The sequence below is a fragment of the Hylaeus anthracinus genome, unplaced genomic scaffold (assembly GCF_026225885.1).
Source record: "Hylaeus anthracinus isolate JK02 unplaced genomic scaffold, UHH_iyHylAnth1.0_haploid 0, whole genome shotgun sequence".
NCBI lineage: Eukaryota > Metazoa > Arthropoda > Insecta > Hymenoptera > Colletidae > Hylaeus > Hylaeus anthracinus.
Genome location: NW_026533254.1, coordinates 7,824,008 through 7,847,945, shown reverse-complemented (window position 1 = coordinate 7,847,945; position 23,938 = coordinate 7,824,008). Strand labels below are relative to the sequence as shown.

The 23,938-nt window shown below is 43.6% G+C and overlaps 2 protein-coding genes across 7 annotated transcripts in view; one reads left to right on the top strand and one right to left on the bottom strand.

Moving 5' to 3' along the window:
• Nucleotides 1–340: 340 nt before the first annotated feature.
• LOC128888000 (leukocyte surface antigen CD53-like) lies at nt 341–7,348 on the top strand. Its single transcript, XM_054144564.1, has 5 exons — nt 341–467; nt 1,959–2,134; nt 2,216–2,386; nt 2,854–2,943; nt 5,212–7,348. The coding sequence occupies exons 2-5, from the start codon at nt 2,009–2,011 to the stop codon at nt 5,284–5,286; spliced, it is 462 nt and encodes a 153-aa protein (XP_054000539.1). The 5' UTR covers nt 341–467; nt 1,959–2,008; the 3' UTR covers nt 5,287–7,348.
• A 204-nt stretch (nt 7,349–7,552) lies between these two features.
• LOC128887652 (teneurin-a) overlaps nt 7,553–23,938 on the bottom strand; it is a 766,007-nt gene continuing 749,621 nt past the window's right edge. For 5 of the 6 annotated variants that reach the window (XM_054143776.1, XM_054143805.1, XM_054143786.1 and 2 more), the window contains 10 exons: nt 20,924–21,043; nt 18,703–18,887; nt 18,248–18,399; nt 16,631–17,289; nt 16,281–16,516; nt 14,997–16,093; nt 14,692–14,914; nt 12,335–14,325; nt 12,093–12,276; nt 7,553–11,419 (listed from right to left, as the gene is read on the bottom strand). In XM_054143776.1, coding sequence (XP_053999751.1) covers nt 10,458–11,419; nt 12,093–12,276; nt 12,335–14,325; nt 14,692–14,914; nt 14,997–16,093; nt 16,281–16,516; nt 16,631–17,289; nt 18,248–18,399; nt 18,703–18,887; nt 20,924–21,043 — 5,809 coding nt within the window. In that variant the 3' untranslated portion in view covers nt 7,553–10,457. The remainder of the gene's footprint in view (nt 11,420–12,092; nt 12,277–12,334; nt 14,326–14,691; nt 14,915–14,996; nt 16,094–16,280; nt 16,517–16,630; nt 17,290–18,247; nt 18,400–18,702; nt 18,888–20,923; nt 21,044–23,938) is intronic. The other variant, XM_054143796.1, reaches the window with a different exon arrangement.

Here is a 23,938-nt window from a genome sequence, read left to right as displayed (position 1 = left end):
CTATGCACATACAGTAATACATTAAATAACCATAATAGTGTTATAGAAAAAAACAGATTCTATTTTAGAAAAATTTTAGAAAAAAGAAACAGATTGAAAATCACAGATTGTAATATGCAACTACGAAAAGCTGAACATGTACGAGTCTATATTTTCATATGTCTATGGATGGAACGATCAAGAGCAAGATTCGTTTTCGTTCATTTATTTTCACGGCCGAATTCAGATTGTTGAACATATAATACATGAACTGGAACAAATTCTTTACGGGGCTAACAGACCATGAGAACGACAGAAACGAGGACGAGACGGAAACGGAGGACGAGGATGTCACGGATAGCAATGGTACCGTTTCGACTGAGAAAAGGTCGGAATGTCTCGGGATGCGTTTCAACAAGCTCTCGCGTAATCGTCTGTCGCAGCGGTGCATTAAACCTGCCTTTTTAACCGTCAACGCGGTAACATTTGTGAGTAATTATTAACGAGTAATTATACAATCATAGAGAACCAGAAGTGAGTTACAAAAGAATGTTATGTTTTCGGGCGATTTTTAAAGGACTTTGGGATAACGTGCGTTTCGGAGCGTTTAAAGAATTAGAATTCAGCGATGTTCGAAGACGAGTCGAAGAATCGTAACTTTGATGATTTGCACTTGGCGATGTCTTTATTCAATGTTCCGTCGTTTTACAATGTACTGTCATTTTTATTGTCTCTGATGACAATAAATGGTAAATAAATGATCACGAAGGCGTGACCATATACATACCATACCATGTGATCGTGCTTCTAGCTTGCAGTCTTTGCGTCTTATTATAATATTCTTTAGCTGAACATATTTAGGCTTGATTGAGCAACGGTCGATCATATGGTGCAATTCGTGCATCAGGGCACAACAAGAATATTTGATCCATTATAGCCTACTGCGTATCAATATTGATACTATTTAGATTTCTTTCATTTTCTTTATTGACTAAATAACAGTATAATCAGAATAAAATCTAGACAGAGAAAGATTTTCTATTTTTTTCATTTTTACAAAAACGAAGACATGACACACTAAAAAATAAATGGTTTTGCAGAGGACATGATATTTTAAACCAGATCCAAGTTAGAAGAGTGGAATAAAGTTAATTAGTTTCCTTAGTCCAAAAGCTAGTGAAAAGCCAGTGAAATCTTTTAAGAATATTCGTTTTTAATAAAATGCAACTGTACAGAGTGTCCCAAAAATGTTGCAACTCCTTGAAAGGAAATGGATGGTTCGGGAGGTGATTTGAAACAACTTTTTCCTTAGCGAAATGTCCGGAACTTCGTTAAGGAGTGCCTGCAGAGTGCAGTAGTGTTAGGCCATATGCCAGACGGCCGCAGTAGTATAGGGTACGCGCTAGACAGCCACGGTAGCGGAAGCTACGCGCTAGACGGGCGGACTCTGTTAATTCTATGTTGAAGTCTCTCAGATTTTCGAATTTTTCGAATTTTTTGCACTCGAGAGGTGACTCTCAGTCACCATTAGGTTTCACGCAGTAAATCTACGATACCTAATGTTTCTTTAGTTTTAATTTCTTTGGAGCTCGAAGTGTCAATAAAATGATTGTCGGCGAGGTTAAAGTGACCTTATTCTCAATTCTAGATAGCTTAGAATTCATGGCAATAGAATGCTAAGAAACATCTCGAGTTGCTGGCAAATACCAGAAAAAAAAGCCTCGAGTGCAAAGGGTTAATATCTCCTTAACGAAACCTCGGACATTTTCGCTAAGGAAAAAGTTGTTTCAAATCACGCCTCGAATCACCCCTTTCAAGGATCTCCAACATTTTTGGGACACCCTGCATAGAAAGTGTTTCAAACAAAAAAATTCGATTTTTTGAAACGACAAAGTGGTGTAAAGTCTGTAAATCCTTAAAACAGTGACCACCTAACACCATCAACATCCAGAGTTGTTTAATATAAATAAAGCTTGCAGGCATCGTTGGCGTTGTAACATCAATATGGACCCTCACCGATGATAAAATAATGTCGAGATTGATGGGACAGCATTTTTTCCTGATTACCATATTGTTCACCGGGTTCATTGGTTTTCTCACGTCCTTGCTAGGGATTGTTGGACTGGCTCGAAAAAGGCGAAAGCTTTTAAACATGGTACGTTCAATTTTGTCGAAAACAGAAGAGAAAAGAAAATCAGTGTTTTGTTTACCCCTCTGAGAGTGTCGCTTTTTTCAGTATGCCACGTGTTGCTTACTGTTCCTCTGCATCATGTTCGTCAGTGCTATAATGAGCTTTTGGATCTTTGAGCACATCACGACAAGCATCCAAAATGACATGGTCAGCTCCATGGAGACTTACCAATCGCTGTTATCGAGTAGAGAAGCTTGGGACAACACTCACAGACATGTAAGATAATGTAGGATTTATTATATGTTACTATATTTATAAAATACTGACTTAACTGTTATCGAAATTAAAATGAATAGAGTCCGCTCAACGATCCGCTCTACGTCTATTCGCGCCGTCTTTACCCTTCGACTGCTCAACCAAATCTGTCTCCAACGCTTCTTTCTCTACCTCCACTTAAATTTAAACACTACCCAGGGTTTTTCCCAGGCAGGGGAACGTTGTTCTAGGCGGCTACGCCGAGGCGCGCCTGGACAACATCAGCCCAAGTGGCCAGGTCATAAATTAAAATAAACTAAAGCTACGTTACAATATCCTTATACCTATCCTATAGCTAACGCTCTCTCTCTTTCTCTCTCACATTCCCACTCCTACAATAATCAACTTTGTTTATACACACTAAGAAGTATCTTGCACCTGGCACTCTCCATTTCCTTCCGAATACTTCAGAAAGGACTGTATTCTAGTTGAAGTGTTGTGGAATTAAGTCTTCGAGCGACTGGGCGAAGTATCGCATCGCCGTTCCAAAAAGTTGCTGCGCTACGTCTATCGAAGAAGTAAAGTTGAACTTTGTTTTCCTCGTTTTGTAAAACATACATAAACAAATATTTGTAGTGTATACGAATGACGGATGCTGTAGCATTCAAGACGGGGTGTTTAAGGAGCGCCGTGCTTGTACTCAGGACGCATATTCACGCTATAAGCATATCGGCCCTCCTAATTTTCCTGATAATAGTAAGTTAGCGTAGGTCTAAGCTAGGACTCGCGGTAATCCCTCGATATAACGACTAGAATTATCATTATCACTGTTTGGTCGAATCTTTGATTTTTATGTTGTTTAGTTTACCTTCAAGCCTTTACTGAAATCAGGAAATGATTGCAAATTGTTCATTATGTTTGTTGGCGGTTGAATGAACAAAAGTTTGAGCAAAAAATTAAGATTAAAAGTTTCCAAGTAGCTCTTATTTTTGAGTAACAAGATTAATAAGGGTAAATAGGATAATCATTATAATCAATACAGAGGTATAAGGTAAAGTATCTTAACCCTTTGACTGCGGTACCATTTTCGCTGAAAATTCCAAGATGTGTAAAGGTGTGAATTTAAAAAAAATATTAGCTTATGGGGAATTATAAGTGGGAACTTTTTTGTATTTACAGTTTATTCATAGGTCGTTTGGTTTCAAAAATAAAAATTAAAAACTTTGAGAATGACAAAATGAAACTTTTTTTATATTTACAGTTTACTCGTACGACGTTTAGTTTCAGAGGTAAAAATTTTAAACTTATAAAGACCTCTTTCCTGAAATTCAATGCTTGCAACGAACTTCTAACTTTTCAAATTTTATTTTCGAAACTAAGCGTCTCATGAATAAACTATACGAATAAAAAATGTTTCATCTCATCATTCCCTATAAGTTGATATTTATTAAAAATTGATTTAACGAATATAGATATTTCTCTGAGTTTATTTCTTGAGAGCGTGTATACATATACGCCCTTCGCAGTCAATCGTATTATTTTAGTTTATTATGTTATTTAATATAAATTAAATGAAAAATATGTAAATTATCAAGAAAGCGACCAGCCCCGAATTCTGAAGCTGGGTTGCTTTTTTAAAAGCTAGATGGCGCTATTTATACTTTTATTTACCGATATAAGGTATCGTACCGACAGGTGTCGGTAAAAAACTATGCAAGCAACGCCATCTAGCGGTAAAAATAGGAACAAATCGAGCACAAGCTCGAGCGTTTTCCCGATAGAGGCGCTGACCAAATGTCGGAATTTTAGTTCGGTCTATTCACCGCTAGGGGGCTACTGACTCGATTAACTAGATTTATTTTACTTCAATTAAATAGCATACTAATTTAACATAATACCTGCACGTGTAAATGTGCAAATGTGTAAGGAATATTTGATATAAATTTGCATCATCTGGAAACTCTAATTGAGTGGGAATTTTATTGGATACGAAGCATGCACGCCTACGCACCCACCCAAGTGTCGCTCACACTCGGTCATGCATGCCGTCAAACACAAACTAATGACTTCAGCGTCAAATAAAGTATTTGACTCTGATTTTAGAATAACTATCAGCCGAAAAATATGTCCGTGTTAACACTTTAACTACCAGGGCTATTTAGAAAGATGTTACACTTAGGAAACAACCGTATACATTACTATATATTAATCTATCCTGATAATTAACTTTTGCATACTGTTACGATATACAGGGTGTCCCAAAAGTCGGGGAGGAGCCGGAAATGGGGGGTAGCTGTGACGATTCTGATCAACAATTTCCTTTCGAAAAATGTCGGATGGGGCTTCGTTAAGGAGATATTGAGCGAAAACCCTGACCAATCAGAGCGCGCGTATACCGCTGGAGCGGCCGTGGTAGCGATAGGCTACACGCTAGGAGGCAGCGTGAATGTCCTTCGATGCACGTCGAGTCATTTGTTTGCGTACAAGCGCGGCCGCCAGCGCGTTGCCTTCGCTACCACGGCCGCTCCAGCGGTATACGCGCGCTCTGATTGGTCAGGGTTTTCGCTTAATATCTCCTTAACGAAGCCCCATCCGACATTTTTCCAAAGGAAATTGTTGTTCAGAATCGTCACAGCTATCCCCCATTTCCGGCTCCTCCCCGATTTTTGGGTCAACCTGTACATCACAAGTCTCGTCTGTTTCCCAAAATTGAAATAATTAAGTAAATAATCAACAGCTCCGTTAATAAATTCTATAAGCTTAATCACTGGAATGAAAAAAAATGAATAAATAGTCTGACGGTAGATAAATTGTTAACAAAATCACCGTAACGATTTACTTTGCAGTTACTGAGCTTCGTCCTGACAATCTGCATCCTAATAGAACTGAAGGAACGTCCACTCAGTCGATCCGTCACGTAAAAGAGATCCCGAGGTCGAAGATGAACGAGGATCGAGAACGCTTGAATGATAGTACTCTCCAATGAAACGTTTTCCCGTTTTTATTATCATATATAGATCATATATTTTCTGAAAACATTTAATATATTGTACTTATGATAGTAATATTGTAAGTTATTGGACATGCTGGTTTTGTGTTTCGTGACACAGTGTGTGTGTGTGCCAGACGTGGCAGCGGTTCGTCAATTGGAATTTTATATCGATATCATATTTTTTTCTTTTTATCTCGTTTGCATTTTTCTTTTTGTCAAACTTGTTTGCCTCTGCGACGATCATCGTTCGTCGCGAGTACCAGGGGGCCAGAGTGGGGGAGGGAAATACATTTATAAAAATTATCTGTGACCATCATCGCTTTCATCCTCGATAGGGGGTTCCCGAATGAGTGAGATTCACGGAATCGATATAGAGGGATTCGGAAGGGGGAGCAGAGTCCTGACAAAACGGAGTGCGGTCTCCCAATTGTCGTTCGAATGCTAGACGAAATATTGACACTGCAATAGTTCGTCGAACGCGTTACAGATCTGTCTTTATCTCTCCCATCGTCGCTCGGATAAGCTTGGTACCTGTGCTTGCACCTGCTCCGTCCACGGATTTCTTGGTAACCGAGTCGCTCCCTTCGTTTACCTTGTGTATATATACGTATTGATCTGTGTGTCAAGGTACGTAACCGTATGTGTGTGTATGTGTGTGTTTGTTTTTGTTTGTTTCGAGTATGTTTATCGCATGTACAGAAAGACACAATCATAGAGGACAGGGCTGGGCGCAGTCTCAGGCAGGTTCCATCCAATTACAGATATATTATATCATAGCAAACATCGTGACTATTTACAATAAATACAGTCGATTAGATTATATAAATAAAATATATCGTATCGTTAGTTTAGGTTTACAGCAACACGTGACAGTAAACAATTAGATCAGCGGCAAAGTAGCGTTAATCTACTTAAAGGGTAGTGGTCGTAGTAGCTGCAGCATGACTTGACTCTTCTGCATTCACTCGCTCTCTCTCGCTCTCACTCTCACATTTTCTTTCTTCAATTATTTTTTTTTCTTTTTAATCTCTCTCTCTCTCTCTCTCTCTCTCTCTCTCTCTCTCTCTCTCTCGTGTGCCGTTCCTGATCTCGACAAGGTTCGCTTCGCGAGAATCGATCATCATACATCCACGTGGTCCGACGGATTCAGCTAGCTTCCGGCCATGGATCTCGGTTAATTTTCCTCATTTTCGCATTTCACGATCCGCGTATAGTTATTAATTAATACAATCGTAATAATCAATAATAATAATAATCGTTCGATCTGCTCCGTCGAGCAAGTTCTACCCCGTTAATTCCAGAATTATTTATATTTATGTATTTATACGTATATATATATATATATTTATTTATATTCATATTTATATTCGTATTTATATTAAACGTGTTCAATCCTCCAGAGAAAACGCGTAGAAAGTTTCATTTTCTTTTTCCCCCTTGTTTATTTTTTTTCCCCGCGAAACAAAGACGAAACTTCACGGAAGTGAAGAGAGCGAATGCGTCGTTTGCTTCTTCTTATTCGACCGTTCACTTTCTCTCTGGCACGATCGAAACTGCGAAGAACGAGCTGAAGAACCGTTCTTGCGACCCTGCACGTTTGGGAATCCATCGTACGTTTAACCCACCCCCTTTCTCTCTCTCTCTCTCTCTCTCTCTCTCTCTCTCTCTCTCTCTCTCTCGCTCTCTCTCTCTCTCGGTTTATCTCTCACTCTCTCGCAATTTTCAATAATTTGACACTCGATACTTTTTACTTCTCGCTTTGAAAAATAGTCGATTCTTCGAACGCCATTGTCGATTCAATGGTAATTATATACGGTTGCAGATATACGAATAAACAGGGAGGGCTTGGAGCAGAAGGGCTCTGGGTGGAGTTGGAGGAGGGGTCAGTGTGAGTGTTTAGAGCAGCGATTCTTAACCACTGTGAATTCTTTTATAGTTCTCGATCTGTTATTGGAATTTGCCGAAGGAAACGATATAGTTTGAAATACAGATCGATTCGAACGTAAATCTATTTTAGTCGCAGTCACTGAACATCCGACTGATACTCTGTCGAAACGTTTAGACTATATCGTTCCCTTTGTGGGATTTACGAGCAACTTATTATCGAATTCAGTATTGAATAAATTGAAATTACCAATGTATTGCATTTATCTAAGTTGCATTTATTATCGAACACTGAAATTATTATTGGATAGATTGATTTTACGACGAAAATAGAATTGATTATTGAATAAATTGAATGTATTATCGTACAAAATGCAGTTATCGTGAAAGAAATTGAATCGATGAAAGAATAAATTGAATTACTATAATCGTTGAGATAAGGAACTTTGCCACATTTTTTTTTTTATTCCTAAGTCGTCCGTTAGTCGAACAAGACTAAGAATCTTCATTAAAAAGGTTAAGAACCACTGGTTAAGGGGTCCACGAATTGAAGCCCGTGGCTCGATCAGCAATTTCGAGGTCCGTTCGCCGTTCCTTCGCTGAAAATTTGTGTTGGCAGCGTTAATTTTTGTTAGTGGGAGAAATTTACGAAGGAACGAACACGTTTTCGTGGAACGCGCGACGAGTCTACGCAATATATCTAATATATTTGATAAAAAGAAACAAAGAAAGACCGTCTTCGAACACGTTGACCGACGAGTGCTCTCTTGGACCGCTGAGTTTTGGAGAATTTGGTGTTACCGTAGCTCTAAACACTCGATGTTCGAGTCAAAAATACATTACCAAGCTTTCCTATATAACTCTCTTTTTTTCTCTCCTTCCATCTCTCTCCTTCTATATATATATATATTTATATATTTCATTTTTTTCCTGTTCGTTTATACACTCAGCGTTATAGGTTATCTTTTTTTACGTTTTGTAGTTTTCTCATCTATCCAGACATCGAGTGTCGTTGTGGTGCCGACTATCTAATCGTTCGATTACTGCGAGTTACATGAACGTTCGTGGAAACGCGGGAAAGTAATGCGTCGGGGCAATCGAGGGGAATACCGAAAGAAAGGAAACGAGGGGGAAGAGTGGCAGTGGAGGGGGGGGGGGGGGCAGTGAGTGTTCGGGAAAGGGCAGTGTACGCGGAAGATAGGAAAGGTTGGAACCATAGAAATTATATAGGTAGAGTAGGGAAGACACTCGAGAAAGTAGGAGTAAAACAAGAATAGTAAGAGAAGAAAGATCGAGTGCACGTCTGTCCTTCTCTAACAATTTCAAGAAACTTTTGTGGAAGGGAATTGAGGGGAAATGTCACTTCAGAAATCTCTGGTGTCAGATGCCCCTTAATTCCTGATTTCTCCCACCAAGTTTTCAAATTCTGATCAATTTTACCATAGAAACAAACATGCTCGATTTCTTCTTCCTTTCTTCGCATCTTACATCTCCGCGAAGCCTTCTCTTCTACTCTATCTATATAATCACTTTGATTAAAACCCTTTCGTGGTCTCTGAGTATGTATTAAAACCCTCTCGGTGCCGACATTCGAAACCTTAATCCTTGCCGGTTCTAAAGATGTCCGAAACTCGGACAATCTGGACCCTTAAAGAGTTAAAGCTATTCGTTCTAATCTTCGTAGACGTTGAACGCGATGCAACGGACCGAAAGGGTTCACTGGAGATTGGGTGGGGATAGGTGCTAAATAATATCTTATGCACGTAGAGACGTATATGGCGTTCAGTATACAGCGAAACGATCGGTACTGATCAGCGTTAATTTAGATATACACACTTAGTTACTCGGTGAAGAAACGATAGTTAACGTTCGTTATTCATATCCAGCAAGCACGAATATGCATATTGTGTATACGTATTATTACCGATAATGAGTTTGTCCACGTGATTCGCGTGGCTTTTATTACATAAACAGACAGACATCGCTTCATTCTGCTGCCCCGTCACTGTCGTCGAGGGGGGGGGGGGGGTTCACTTCCGTCTACCGATAGCCCCTCGGACCAACGACGAAGAAGAAGCTTCCATTTTGGAACAATTCGTACGCGACATAGAAATCCTCACGAAAGTGACGGACGCTAAAGGGGGAGCGGGGATAGGGCACATCCATCAGTTAAAAATACCTTAGCAACGCTATTTAGTATGTTCCGATGTCCTCTAACTATTCACCCTCGTTTTACTGTCGCACGAGAAAGCACCACTTTATAGTACACCTTGACATCTTTTCGCCTAAGTTTGGGATGTATCAATTCGAAGCACGCGTCGATATATCTTCTATCTTGGATGCTGGTCCTTCCAGGTCCTCTTCTGCTTTCACAGGGCCATTCATTGTTGAGATACGCGCTTCCGCCCGTATCTGACGTGTCCTCTTCAAATGGACAGGCGAGCACACTCGCATTGTACATCGACGATCGCGGCTGTCATCCTCCTCGACGTACTTATCCTACTGGAAAAAGTTTCTACGTCAATGTAAAGCTATATATTGACTAGTTTCTCTCACTCGATTCGCCTCAACGACGAATGGCCTGCTCTAGGGGGTCAGCTTTCATCTCAGACCACTTCCATCGCGTTCAACGGAAGCGTTCTTCATTTTGCGCATTTCCATACGACGCGTTCCTGACTCTTTCATATCTCACGTTTCACGCAGACTCGAATTTCGTTTCAGGAGTCTCACAGGTCGCGGACCAAGGGTTCCGACTCCCCGTTCATCAAGATTCACCGTACCCTCGACGCGAGGAACCTCGGGTTGTCTGATCCTCCTTAACACGTCCCCCAATTTCTATTCGAATGAGAGACAGGTATCCCCGGAATGTTTTCGTGTCCTCTCGTGAACGCCGTATAGCGAACAGGCGAACACCTCGTAGACCACGGCGCACGTGTTTCAAACCCTTACACACTACACCCTATCACGGTACAATATAATCATATTAACCTTAATGTTTTTGGCATCTTTGAAATACACAAATAGACTTTGGTATAAAACTTTTTTTGATAGTGTTCAGTACGTTTCGCGCGCGCAACACGTCGGACGCTGCGGCACGATACTCGTATCTTCTCTCATCCATCCGGACTCCCTCCCGCGCCACGTTCGAAAATTCCTGTTGCTTCGATTTTGGACAGTTCCCCCGACTCAGGGGAGGAGAACTCTGACTAGACGGATCTAGCATATCTTGTCGAGCCACCAGAGTTTGCAGGTGGGCGCGCCTCTCCTTCTGCGACGTTTTTTGCTGGATGGGTCGACGGCCTTCTTCACGAAACGGATGTTGTACGGGTCCTCGGCGAGTTCTGGATAGAGCTGCGCGTCGTGGATGTACTCGCCCTCGTAATTAGAAGCGAGGCCGGACTTGAGGATCTCGTCCTGCTCGGCCACCATCCACTCGACCGTCGTGGGGGTGTTGGCCTTGAGTGCCTCGCGTTCCCTGTGCCAGGCCTTGCGTATGGCGGTGGCCTTGGCGTGGTGAAGCAGTCTTTGTTTCTCTTTCTCGGCGGTGGTGCCGTATCGTAGGTTCACCACGTAACTGGCGCCGTGAATTTTCACGTCTATCAGCGAGCTGCTGCCACTTCCGTTCTCGTTCTCGTGGAACGTGGTGTTCACCTGGCTACCGAGACGCTTCAACTGTCCGCGGTCTTCGCTGGCTCGCCAGGTCTCCTCCTTGACGAAGTAGAAAGCGTCTTGCTGGGCGCTGTGCACCACGAAGGTGAACGGAAGGAAGTAGGAACGGTTGAACACCGACGTGAACACGTCGCCGTAAATGGCGTTCGCGGTTGGCACGCTGGACACGACAGCCTGACCCTCGGCTGTCCTGGACACCAGGATCCCTTTTCCGAACGGAGGATCGGACGCAGCACCGAGTCGACTGGGTATCAGGTCGCTGGTGTCCTTCTTCAGCGCCGAGCGTGGCGGAGCGGATAGGCTGATGGCGTCACCCGAGTGCCTTTGCGCGATATAAGCGAGGAAGCCTGATCGAACGCTCAGGTTCCTGGTCTTCTTCTTTTTACCGAAGATGGAGGTGCCTGGACCCAGAGCTGGCGGAATCAGGGTGTCTGGTAACTCCTCCGGGAACAGTTGGGGCGCGAGGCTCTTCAGGTCGTACCCCAGATGCGACATCCATGATATGTGGTCTGGAAGATTGAAATGGGTTAAAGATTATCGACTATTTTCGCGAATTGTGCAGATCTGTCGTTCGAGGTTCGAAGTAAACGATTTCTTTAAAGAACGTTCGATCGTTTGAAGTGTTTCTGAGCTATATTAACCCTTTGCACTCGAGAGGTGACACTCAGTCACCATTAGATTTCACGGAGTAAATCTACAATACCCAAAGTTTTTAGGTTCAATTTCTTCGGAGTTCGACGTATTAATAAAATGATTGTCGGTGAGGTAAATGTTACCTTGTAAAATCTCGATAGCTTAGAACTCGTAGCAATAGAATGTTAAGAAATATCTCGAGCTGCTGGTAGATACCAGAAAAACATGCCTCGAGTGTTATCACGTTGACTGCCAGACTAATACTCATGAAATTTCCTACGAGGCTAAATTTGCTTTCTATATACTTAGAAATGACGAAATCCTACATTTGTAGTAGTACTTATTTCTCCAACCTATTTAGAGTTTATCAATCCTATATAGATTAATTTTTGTGATCACCTCGCTTTCAGAATTAATATTTTTAATTCCTCAGTGCGAATTCCTGTCATCTTTATATGTGAGTGACGTGATGGTAAATGTATTAATAAAGAGAGAGAGCCATAAAACTAGCTTGTCTCAGTGAATTTTAAACATCTATAACATGCTCACCTGTTGGTTGATTCGCTTTGTCCGTGTGCCTGACGTCGATAGGATCATTTCCGTTGAATCTATACAGATGCAGATGCGTGGGGGTGTCTACCCTGTCCAGGACGTTCTCCCACAGAGGAGACATCCACTGGCCGATCAATGGATCGTACACTTTCCCATTTGGCATGTGCACCAACGAAGTCACCTACAAATTAGATCGAACATCAGACGTGAAAGTTGCAAATAAATAATTTTGATCTCACCTGATCGAGAAGTCCTCCGCAAAAGTCGACAGGCAGATACAAGTACGGATTCGAGTCGTAAACGATATGTCCATAGGGTGATCGCATGATTTCCCTGATTCCTTCGCCGTACTGGCTGAAGATCATGATGGGAGTGCCACACTGATCGGTGGCGATATAGTATTTGTGTCTATAAACTTGTGCGTGGATGAGGTGTCCCCTGTCGTCGTACACCAGCGACATCAATTTACCGTCTCGTGGACTGTATATCTGGCTGACTTCGTGGGGACGTTTCTGATTGTTGTAGAAGAACTGCGTGACATTTCCATAGTTGTCCTTTCTGGTGGCGAGTCGATTAAGGTGATCGTAATAATAGCGAACGTCGAATCGTCCGCGTTTGGTGGCACGGACGAGGAGTCCTTTAGCGTTGTAGTTGAATCGTTCCTCTCTAGCGTTCTGCACCACCAAGCCTCTGTTATCGTATTTGTAAAGACCTTCGCCGAACTTGACGATCCTGTCCATGTTGTTGTACTCCATGGGTATCGTGTTGCCTCTGTACGTAAGCGACAGCATGTTCCCATTGGCGTCGTACTTGAATCCCCACGGTTCCTGCGCCTCGACGCCGGTCAATTGACCGTCGCAGTCCCAGGTGTAATTTTTCACGTTGGTGTACGTGTTGACGGCGACGTTACGCGTGTAGGTCCTGGTCTGGTTGATGCGACCCCTGGAATCGTGGGTAAACTCCATTCTGAAGACCTCCAGTTGGTGGAACGTCAACGTCACTTGGGTCTCCAAGAATCTGTCGTCAGTCATCCGAGAGAAGAGCGCTGTGCCATCGAACACGGTGGTTTCGTTGGACTGGGGTCTGGTCACCTTGAACTGGCCGATCTGCTCGAGCATGCCTGTCCTAGGGCTGTAAGCCATTGTATGCGCAGGCAGAGTTTGTCCTCCTATTCTACCTTGGACGTTGATCAGCCTGAAGTTCGAGTCGTAATCAAAGGTAAACTTTGCGTTGCTGAGCCCAGTCTTGGCACCAAAGTCAATTCGTTCCTCTACTAATAACCCGGCACTGTACTGATAGTCCCACTTGTACTCGACGTCCCTCTCCGAGTGTATCACTTCGGAAGGAAGGCCACTCTCGCTGTACCTGATCTCGCTCTTTCCATCTCCGTGTACAACTTCAGCCAGTTGTCCCGAAGTGTGGTACCTGTACACGATGCGAGCTCCGTCTCCAGGAAATACGGTCTGCAGAAGGTTTCCATCGTGGCTGTAGTGCTGCAAGTACGCCCTGATGCTGCCTGGCGGGGTATAGGTGACCCTGAGGAAGCCCAGCGAGGCCTGACACGAGAACGAGTGCTTGGTTCCCGATGGGAGGATGATGTGTCGCAGACCGCCGTCGTCGTCGTACTGGAGCTCGAATTTCCTCTTGCTGGCCAGGGTGATCTTGGAGAGCATGTTGAAGTCGTTGTAGGTGTACTGTTTGGTACCATCCTGGCTGTTCGTCACTTCTGACAGCTGTCCGTGGTGATCGTAGCCGTAGGTTTCGTCAGAGCTACCCCATTTCCAGCTGTCTATGCGATTGAACCTGTCGTACGTTATGCTCAGGTTGTAACCTTGTTCGTGGGGCTGCCAGATCAGTGGCAATCCAGCAGGATCAAAGATGACAGTTAACAATGGATTCCTCGTCTTGTCGTAAAAAGTCTCGCGACTCAACGCTTGTTCAAATTCCACGCCGATCACCCGTGTGTCGTTCACCCAGATCTCCCTGTTGAGGGTCTGCTGCAAGTGGCTGACGTCGCCTACCAGGCTGTACGTGGTGGTCATGGTGTTCGTCAACTCTCCTAATGTCATCAATTGGAAGCTCCACATGGGTAACATTTCAGCTTCCACTGGCAACGCGGCTTCCAGCAGTGGATGCTTTGTAGTAGCGGCGCTTAGGACTCTTCCACCGCCAGGGAGGAGGACTTCCAAGCTACTGTTCGTGAAGGATATCGCTTGCTTGACTTTCGTGGCTGGAAGGGGTAAGAAAAATCGTTAGGGGATGATTTAGGAGTTTTATTTAAATTAAAAATAGAAGATAGACGCGAAACAAATGTGTTGATAGACTTCTGTTGGAAATAGAGTATTTAGACCGTTTCGCCGATCGTATTTGTTTTATCGATCGATGTCCCGTTCTGTGTGACTCGCAAGTCGAACGATTGTTTTTTATTTAACGTTATATTCGTTCGAGGTATCGACCGTATTGGACGTGTGTCGTCACGCGTGTATTCTTTTCATATTATGTACGATTTACCTAATAAACTGTTATCATACAACTTCAAAAAGAGCGTCTATCGTCATACTTAATTCTTTTTAAGTCACTTCATCTTCGGACTCACCATCTGTAATCGTTAGTATCTTGGATTTTTCGTTCCTCATTAAGAATTCAACGCTCCTCTGCTTGTCGCCCTTGGATAAAGCCTGAAGAGGAGCCCACACCTTCACCGACAACCCCTCGTCGTCGGATAAGTCCGAAGACAGTTTCAGCTTCTCTCCAGTGGGCAGAATCACGTCAGTCACGCGTCCCAAACTGTCATAGTTGTATATGTACGTTTCGCCACCCTGAAAGAAACAAAAAAACGCCATCACATACTTGGAACACTAAAAACTCGACTCTTGTCGTCACCTCACGTCTGAAACCTACCCCTGATCGACTGGTAAGCAAACCAGTAGACCCATCGTATCCAAGAGCGATCTCGGATCTGCCTCTCTCCGACAGCTTCTCGAGGAAGCCAACCGCGGATATCTTGAGGTCAGACTTGTGGTCCTGCGTGTTCTCGATGGAGCTGACGACGCTGCTGTAGTCCCTCAGGAACTGAATTTTGTTTCCAGCGCTGTCTGTCACCGTCGACAGCTTACCGAAGCTGGTGTTCTTGCTGTAGAGGAACGAGTATCGCGTCTTGCCAGATGTCAGATCCTTTGTGGAGATGTGTTGACCGTATCGATTGAACACGTAGACCTCGTTGGTGGGTGGGAACGGTATATGGAACTCTCCGCTCTCGTCGTGGTTCGGAAGATAAGGCTGAAGAGCGAGGATGTGCAGGCTGCCTTGATCCGCCACGTGTAGAACGCCATCAGGCGAAATCGCGAGGGCGGATATGGCTGTGAACTTGGCATTTGAGGACAGTAGAGTCTCCGTGCTGCTAGCGTCATCGGTGCACGCGCAACTTTCCAGATCCTTTGTACTTGGCGTGGTATTATTGCATTCGCATTGGTCGCGCAGTCGTTGCTGTTGCTGTCCAGCGAAATGCGATATCTTCCCAGAGCTGTCGACGATCCTGATGGAGTTCACCTTGTGAGAGTTGCTCTCTGCGATGTACAGCTCACCCGTTGGACTGAAGCCAACGGCTAGGACAGAGCCCAGGACCTCTTCGGACTTTTTGGTGTTCGTGGTGGTGGATGAATTCACTTTGGTGAGCTCCCCGTCGTTACCATTGGTGTTGCTGGTGCAGTGCAAAGGTGTGCCAGCCACGACGCGCACTTTGAGGTCGCTGGTGAGCTTCAAGACCAACCTGTCGTCTATGAAGTGCAGGGAGCCGTCCAGGGGGCTCAGGGTCAATCCTGTGGGCCATTGCAGCTGTGCTTGATGGGCTGGAATGGCACCCACGCAGGGGGCTGGCGACCAATGATTATGGTGTCCATGATGTCCTACCAAGGTGTGGATAATACCATGGGGATCTACTGCTCGGATGTTCCTGCCATCGGCGATGTACATGGTCTTGTCAGCGGCAATTGCTATTCCTGTTGAAGGTGAAGTGTTTAGTAAATTTAATTCTCAGTTGCTAAAGTGTTGGTAGGGTTTACGTCTTTGTAAATGATCTCTGATTTGGTTTTGTCGTCGTTATGTATCACTGTGTGACTTTGGAATGAAAGAATGACTTACAGTTTGATTGCAACACCTACTTTATATCGTATAAATGATCTTTACCTTTCGGATGAGCCAGCTTGGCCCTGATAGCAGGCCCTTCGTCCCCGCAGTGGCTCTCATCGCCAGGAATGCACCTTTCACCGCTTCCTACAACTGGCTCGATGTTGATGCTGGGGTTTTGAACGACCTGCAGAGTCAGCGTTTTCAGGATCTGATGTTTCTCAGGATCGCTGATGTAAAGGTGACCATCCGCTGGAGAGACGCACAGATGGTACTGATAAGCCACCTGCGTCGCACTGAAAAATGCAGATTCGAATGAATCCTCCAACCAACGCCTCCGATCCTCCACTCATGTCACTGTTTCGAACTCGAAACTTTCCGCGCGAAAGTGTATCAAACGCGACACTTACTTCAAGATCAGAACGGTGTAGACATTTCCGTCAGGTGTGATTCTGCGGACGAGGTTGAAATCGCCCACGTAAATGCTGCCATCGGGACCACTGGTGAGGGCTACCGGAGTCAAGAGCCTCGCGTCCTTGGCGAGGCCGTTGCAGTCCTGGCAGACCAAGCTCCTCTTCAAGCCAGTGCCCATCACCACCTTCACGGTGCGAGGATACTGCTTGAAGTGGAGAGTCGTTCCATCGCCTTTCTGCAAAATACCCTCGTGGAAGTTGTAGTGGTGATGGATATCGAGTCCCCAGCCGCCGATGTCCGATATGTCCACGTCGAATCCTTGGAGGGTGGCCGTCTGCGTCTCCCAGATCACAGACGGGCAAGTGGAGTGCTGGTAGCCGATGGAGATTCTCGCCTGAGCCACGCCGTATACCTTCTGCTTGTAAACGTTCCGTTTATTCCAAGCGAACGTATGCGTCAGGTTCGGATCCGCCTCGTAGGTTTTCGTGTGAAGCGAACCCTCGATCTCCACGTGCACGTGCACGTGCGTCAGCGACTTTGGAATGAACGGGCCAGTCAGCTGCATCCTTACCGTCGACAAGTACCCGGCTGCCTGACTGCTCTGGTACATCAAGTGTAGATTCGAGCCAGGAATAGCGATGCTCTCTTGGACGATCTGCAAGAAGGTGACAAGCGTTTCCTCGAAAATGTTGTTTACGATGGTTCCGCGAGAGGATGGACATTTGAATTTTAAATCGCTTCGAGGAGGGCTCACTTTGACTCGGACGAGAGGGACGAGAGGGACGGTTGGTGGAACGGAGGTCCTGAAGGTAAATAATGCCGGTAGCCTTGTAAGTCTAAAGACAGCTGAACGGGAGAGGTTAGAGATCTACGGAAGCTAGAAGACTCGGTGTTGGAAGTGTTAGTCCTCAGTTTTGTTCCATAGTGGTCATCCGGAGTAGAACGAAGAAACGTCTTATCCTTTTTAACTAAACTTTTGATTTCGAGACACTCGCGTAGCGATACTCGTCTCAACGAACTCTCTGGCATGACTGACTTAGGAACTGATCATTCGTTCGCTCACGCATCACAGACATTCTTTCTTCGTTCTCACCTATCGCTCGCACTCTGTTTAAGCAAACGCATTCACTCTAAGGAACATTCGACCTAATAATATAAACATTTGTTCGGCATTTGAACCAATAATCTAAAGCCGGCGATTGACATGCAACAGAACATTGTAATGTAACGCGAGCATTCGCTTAGTCTGGACGAACTAGCACTGGTCTGTCGGTTTTTTGACGAACCTTTTTGATCGTCAACTTTTCACTGAACTGGAAGCATGATTCCAAAAACGACCTAATAATGTAACGCTGGTGCCGAACCGTAAAATTTGTGCCGAGCAGTTACATTACAGCGTTCAGTTGCAAGTCAGTCGCCGGTCGGTCCATTCATCCAGCCGAACTACTTAAAAAACTAAACATAACTCGTCGCCGCCACAGTTCAGTTCCATACTTGAATCCACCATGCAACTCTAATCCTATGCTCCGTAAAGACGTTTGTCCTCGAATTATATAATAAACCACGCCAGGATATCAATTTGCAGGAGGATAGCAATTTGTTTGAGAGCTCACCTGACTTTCAGCGAACACCAAGCTCTTCCCAGGCAGCCCGCCCACCTTCTCTGGCATCCAAGTACTGACGATGACGGGTCGCAGTAGCTCGTGGTCGTGCTCCAGGCACGGGCCGTGCTCGCTAAAGAGCCCCATCGATATCCCTGGGAAGCCTATCATATTGTACGCCATAAATGGTAAGGAACTTAAAAACATAAACACTTAAGGACGGAACAAAGACGGCACACACGTTCAGTGATGTCTCGGGTGACTCCGTTGCGCTCTACCTCGACGATGAATCGGTGATCAACGTGTTTTCCAAATCAATGAAATCAGGTGAAACGTAAACAAGGAACATAGGCTCGCGATACACGACGACATAGAATGTAATGTTAATTATGGCGTTTGGCGATACGCGACATAAGGTGAACAGAAAAAGAAAGATAAAGTGATGGTGTCCAGGGATTGATACTTACCGACAGCTGGACTGGGGGGTTGGTTGGATTTATGGGACTCGCCATCCATGCTAAGGGTCATCACCACGGGAGGTAGAACGACTATTTGATTCCATGGCACGAACACGGTCCTCGTAAGGGGTTTGAAGGGGCTACGCTGGAACTGAAGCGTCACTGCACCGCCGCCGTTGACCAGCACGTCAAACCTGATCGAAGTAGGTAAATGCATTTCAAACTATATACCGCTTCCGGTATTGCGTTTGGGGTGTCTGCCCGATCGATAAGAGATACGTGTTCGCCTCAACCCTGGCCGACTCGAGAAGGTAGTTTCAGGTGTTCGGGGAAAAGGGGGAGAATACTCGTTGCGGCGAGACAGGTTCCGAAGATTGTAATAGACTTATTTTGTACAACAAAGGGGCAGTTTTGTCCATTTTCTCGCGTTTCTGTTGGACGGAGTCGTATACTATTTTAGATAGAATTTTTTCTTCAAATAACTCGCGATGGTCACTTTCGGGTTACAGGAAAGAATAATTTAAATAGAACTTGAGTTGTGAAGAATTTTATAAAGAATTGAAGGGTAAAAACTGGTGGCTCGTCATCTACTTCGGGTGCATTCGTTAAACGGAAATAGAACGAGTACAATAGTATCCCCTTCGAGGGGATTACCCGAAACAACTTGAGTCGTAGTCGCAAATGTCGAGAATTTCTCCGCGATGCAATCTCTCATTCGTAGTTTGCCATATTACAGTAAAATTTCGACGGCGATCGGAGTTAGAGGGGGAGAGGATGGTGGCAACGGAGGTCAGACTAATCACGCAGGTTTGCACGGAGTAATTAGGAAGCTTTCGACATCATTAGCTCGGGCTTTGATGTGGTTTACAGAGCCAACTCCTCCAGCTCCGTGTTTCAGGATTATTCTCGCCAGGATTACTATACACCTGGCTGATATAGGTGTTCCCGTCGTCTCCTTCTCTCCGCCCTTCGTTACAATGGAGCCTTGATCCTATTACCGAAGGACGTCCAAGCTGGCGTACACGTTAGACGCGCATCATCGTGCACAAATACTACTCCTACATATGCAGACACCCGTGGGGGATCAACTAACGCCTCCCCCTCCACTTCTCGTCCCAACCCACGAATCGAGGGTGCGTAGATTTTTTTCCTTTCGACTGTCTGATTACGAATGAAAGTCGCTTTTACGGTCTTGGGTGCTGTGTTTCGGGGGATTTAAGAGGAGAAATCACGTTCGGTGTTCGAGTATTAACACTTTCGCTGCGGACGAAAATAAGTTGTCGTTCGCTGAGAGCTGCAATTATGATATTTTTTTTAATGAAAAATTTCTTACAAATGTTCTAATATGATTTATTTTGAAAAACATATATTTGTGGTAACTTATTTTATATATATAATATCATTGCCGAACAAAAAAAAAAAAAAAAAATGAAAACTGGTAAATAACGAAACAACCATATATTTTCAGTTGGACGCACATATGCGTCATCCGCAGCGAAAGTGTTAGGTAATGCCGTTAGTTACGTTGGACAGAGTGTTACGCGAAATAGAGCTTCGTTGAGTTGACACAAATTTTAACCACTTGCGCTGGCAAAAAATTCTAAACTAATTAATTTTCGACCTAGAACTTTCAATAGTTTTTTGAAGGGAATATAGAGCATCGATTGATTATAAAATTATACAAATCAAGGACCAAGAATAAGTTATTCTAAAATTTTCAACAATAAAAATCATTAGTAAAGAATTGATTATTATTGAAATTCAAGATAATCAACACAGAATATAAGGAAAAAAAAATCGAAGAATAAAATGATTAAAAGGTATCGATTTTTAAACTTTTTGGTTACAAACAATAGTTATTAGTGTTCAATACTTTTTCGATTGCTCAAAGGAGTTATCTATGAAAGAAATTCATTTCGATCACTCATAAGTTATGAGTCGTAACAATTATCAATGAGAGAAGTTCATTTTAATTGCTTACGATACCATTTACCAACAAAAGAAAAAATTTTCGGTCACTTGTAATCCTTATTTGTAACCAATACAATTTTAGTCGATGAAATATTTGTTATACCATCATTTTTTTTCTTTTTACTTACAACAGTTATAGTCCCTGATATAAATATAATGCACGTCGTTTTTGTTTCTGTGACAAAAGCATCACGACGTGCGTGTCGCGTCTTTCCAGCGCAAGTGGTTAATAAACGAAATTGATTAGAATTCTACTTACCATCCGTCCGCTCTGGTCAACGTGAATCCGAAGCGTGAGTCCCTGTCCACGGACACCCTGATGCCTATTATTCCGATCCCTTGCTCGGTCACAACTTGGCCTCGCATCACCGCAACTCGACTGTTACAAATCAAACATATATCGAGGTCTTTCGAAGTGGGATCGTGTCGTTGATCTGTCGACCCGCGGAACGCTGATTCGACGCTCTCGAATCGTTATATCAAAATTTAAGACGACTTGAGGGAGCGGAGAGCAACGATTTAGTAAAAATTAATACGAAAGACAAGTCACAGTCTTAATCTATGGACAAAGGTAGCGATGGATCGTAAACAATAATAGTCAACACCGTTAGAATATTTCGTAGGAATTATAGACAAAAGGAAATGAAACTTTGGGTAAAATCAAGAAAAATTGAAGAGTAAGATAACATATTCGTAATATTTAATGATCGAATAATACCTGCAGAATTAAGACTGAATTCTATACATTTATTAACGGACTTTTGTTCAATTTCCCTCAATGAAAAGTTCAAAAAATAATAAAATAATTTCTATCTATTTCTACCTGTTTGCTCATAGATAACTGATAGTTCGTGAATGATTGTCTGAATCTACCAGAATCTATCATAAAGAGAAAGAAAGATCAGTCACGAGTCGAGGTCCGTCCTATCGGTGGAATAAGTACAGTGTCTGACCAGACACGCTCCGCACTCCCTGAAAAACTGATCTTTCCTTCTCTCAGCGATACATGGGACTCCGAGTCGACGCTGAAGGGCCTCCAGCCAAGGATACATAGAATCGGTTCAACGAGTTCCCTCCTCTCTCTCTTTCGTGGCGCAACGGTATCCCGAGGCAAGGACGGGCTAGCGCGAGAACAATCGATTCCGTCTGTCAAATCAGGTTCCGCGGTCAACGGTTCAATGCGATCCAATATTCTCGCTTCGCTGCCAATACGATCCGCGACTCCATTGGGCGGCTGGCGTGCGCGTTGGCCCGCGCCAGAGGAGCCAATGCCTACGGACGAACCGGGAAACGATACAAATTGATTTTACAAACGGTGGTGCGTTGTGGGGGGTGAGGGGAGGGGGAGGGGAGGGGAGGGGAGAATAACGCAACGCCAAGACTATAGCGCCGCGCGATATTTGTCGCAGTCGCGCGTGTATCGGCAGTGAAGCGGGAACATATCCACTTTTTGTTTTTTTTTTTGGGTTCATTCACTTTTTTTTTTTGGTGTCTTGTTTGTGGATTTTGTTTTTGGTTATCGAGCACTGTTTTTCGGGTTATCGGGGTAGTGTAGGGGTAGAGGGTGGGGGGTGGGGGTGGGGGTGGGGGTGGAGAAAAGATCATTCGGCAAATGAAAGGAATGATCGTCCCGAGGTAGGTAAATAAAAGGGGGGGTATTTTCAATCGGTGTTTTGGTTACTTTCGTGAGAGTAGAACGCATGCATATATGTCATGTAATAGATACGTAATAGGCGTAATGAAAAAAGTATGGTACGTAATAAATTCTCAAAGGGCTGGATTATCTGCGATATATATATATAATATATATATAAAGTTGGAGTATGTTAAGCTGAATATTTTAAGCGTTCTGTGTAGTGCTGAATAGAATGAGATCGATGTAGGTAGGTAGATAATAATAATAATAATAATAATAATAATAATAATATATATATAGAATATGCGGTGTATCGCGCGCATCCGTACGCAGCCTGTCACAGTGCCTTTTATTGAATAATAATAACGCATGTAAACAAGGTAACTATATGGGGTGACGCTTAATCGCATGTCGATGCTTCGAGGGACGGATCTGGAGTAAAAAAAACAAGAACACGATACGGAGATAGGTTATGCAGACTCTGCTTGTCCAGCCTAATTCAAGAAGCGTACTGTCTTCTTCCGTGGAATAATGATAAAATAGGCGAGGTTACTTTTGAGAAAAATATGGTCTGTATGTGAGAAGAACAGCTGTCTGAAATAATAGAAAATGGCGAATAAATACTTATACTAAAACGACATTATATTCATAACCTAGATGCTTCAACTAATATCTCCCCATTTCTGATAGCGTTACAAAAAAATCGAGACTACAATAAGAAAACTATTGTTTCAAATGTTTCAAATTTTGTAAGTATCATTTCAGCTTCTTACTGTTTTCTATGTGCTTTTCCACACCTATAGAAGATCCTTGAATTGAGATATTTATACTAATTACATTGAATTCGATCCTGCTTACGAATTAATGTTTAAATTTATAATTTTCCATTCACGATCCTCCTTTTAGCCCTCTGATGGCGCTATCGTAGTCACCCTAAACGTAACCTATACACTTCTCACTCGCATAACGTTTCTATTCTTGTTCTTTGTTACAGACTCGTCCGTTAAAGTCGACAAGCGAGTAAAAATGTCGTTGCAATGGAAATAATTGAATTAGAAATGTAATAGGCTGCATAGATGCGTTCGGTATGTAGATATATAAATATATTCATCGGTCCCTAAGGGATTGCGTATGGGGGCATGATTCGTTCTTGGAGGATCGCACCTTCCCCCTTTAAATCATCCATGGTCCGAGGACTTCCGGTTGCGCGCACCGTGCCACCATTCGTCGGGTGACTTGGGGATCAAACAACGTGCCGGGGTGCTGATCCTCCAAGTACGAGCACAGCAAGGTGGCAGGCACAGTCCTCACTACTGGTAAGTCCAAACCATAGTGAATGGTTAAAAAGAAAAAGAAAAGAAAACGTAAGAGTGAACCAATCGAAAGAATGAAACGGAAAATAGAGAACGGATGCGTAATTAACGGTCTCGAACACACCGAGATCTCGAAGGTAGCAGATATCAAGCCAACATATATATTTCTTTCATATATATACGGCTTGAGCGATGGAAAATGAAGAAAATAAAAAGAGAACGGACGGTGTCTCGGTAAAGAGAGAGAAATCGCGCGATACTCCGATCTGTCTCTTTCTTCTCTCTCTCTCTCTCTCTCTCTCTCTCTCTCTCTCTCTCTCTCTCT

Bases quoted from the DNA above. Each gene is read 5' to 3' on its own strand.
- LOC128888000 (XM_054144564.1), top strand. From the start codon at position 2,009: ATGTCGAGATTGATGGGACAGCATTTTTTCCTGATTACCATATTGTTC. The intron at 2,135-2,215 runs GTACGTTCAATT...CGCTTTTTTCAG, and splicing joins GGCGAAAGCTTTTAAACATG to TATGCCACGTGTTGCTTACT. The intron at 2,387-2,853 runs GTAAGATAATGT...ACTGTATTCTAG, and splicing joins GGGACAACACTCACAGACAT to TTGAAGTGTTGTGGAATTAA.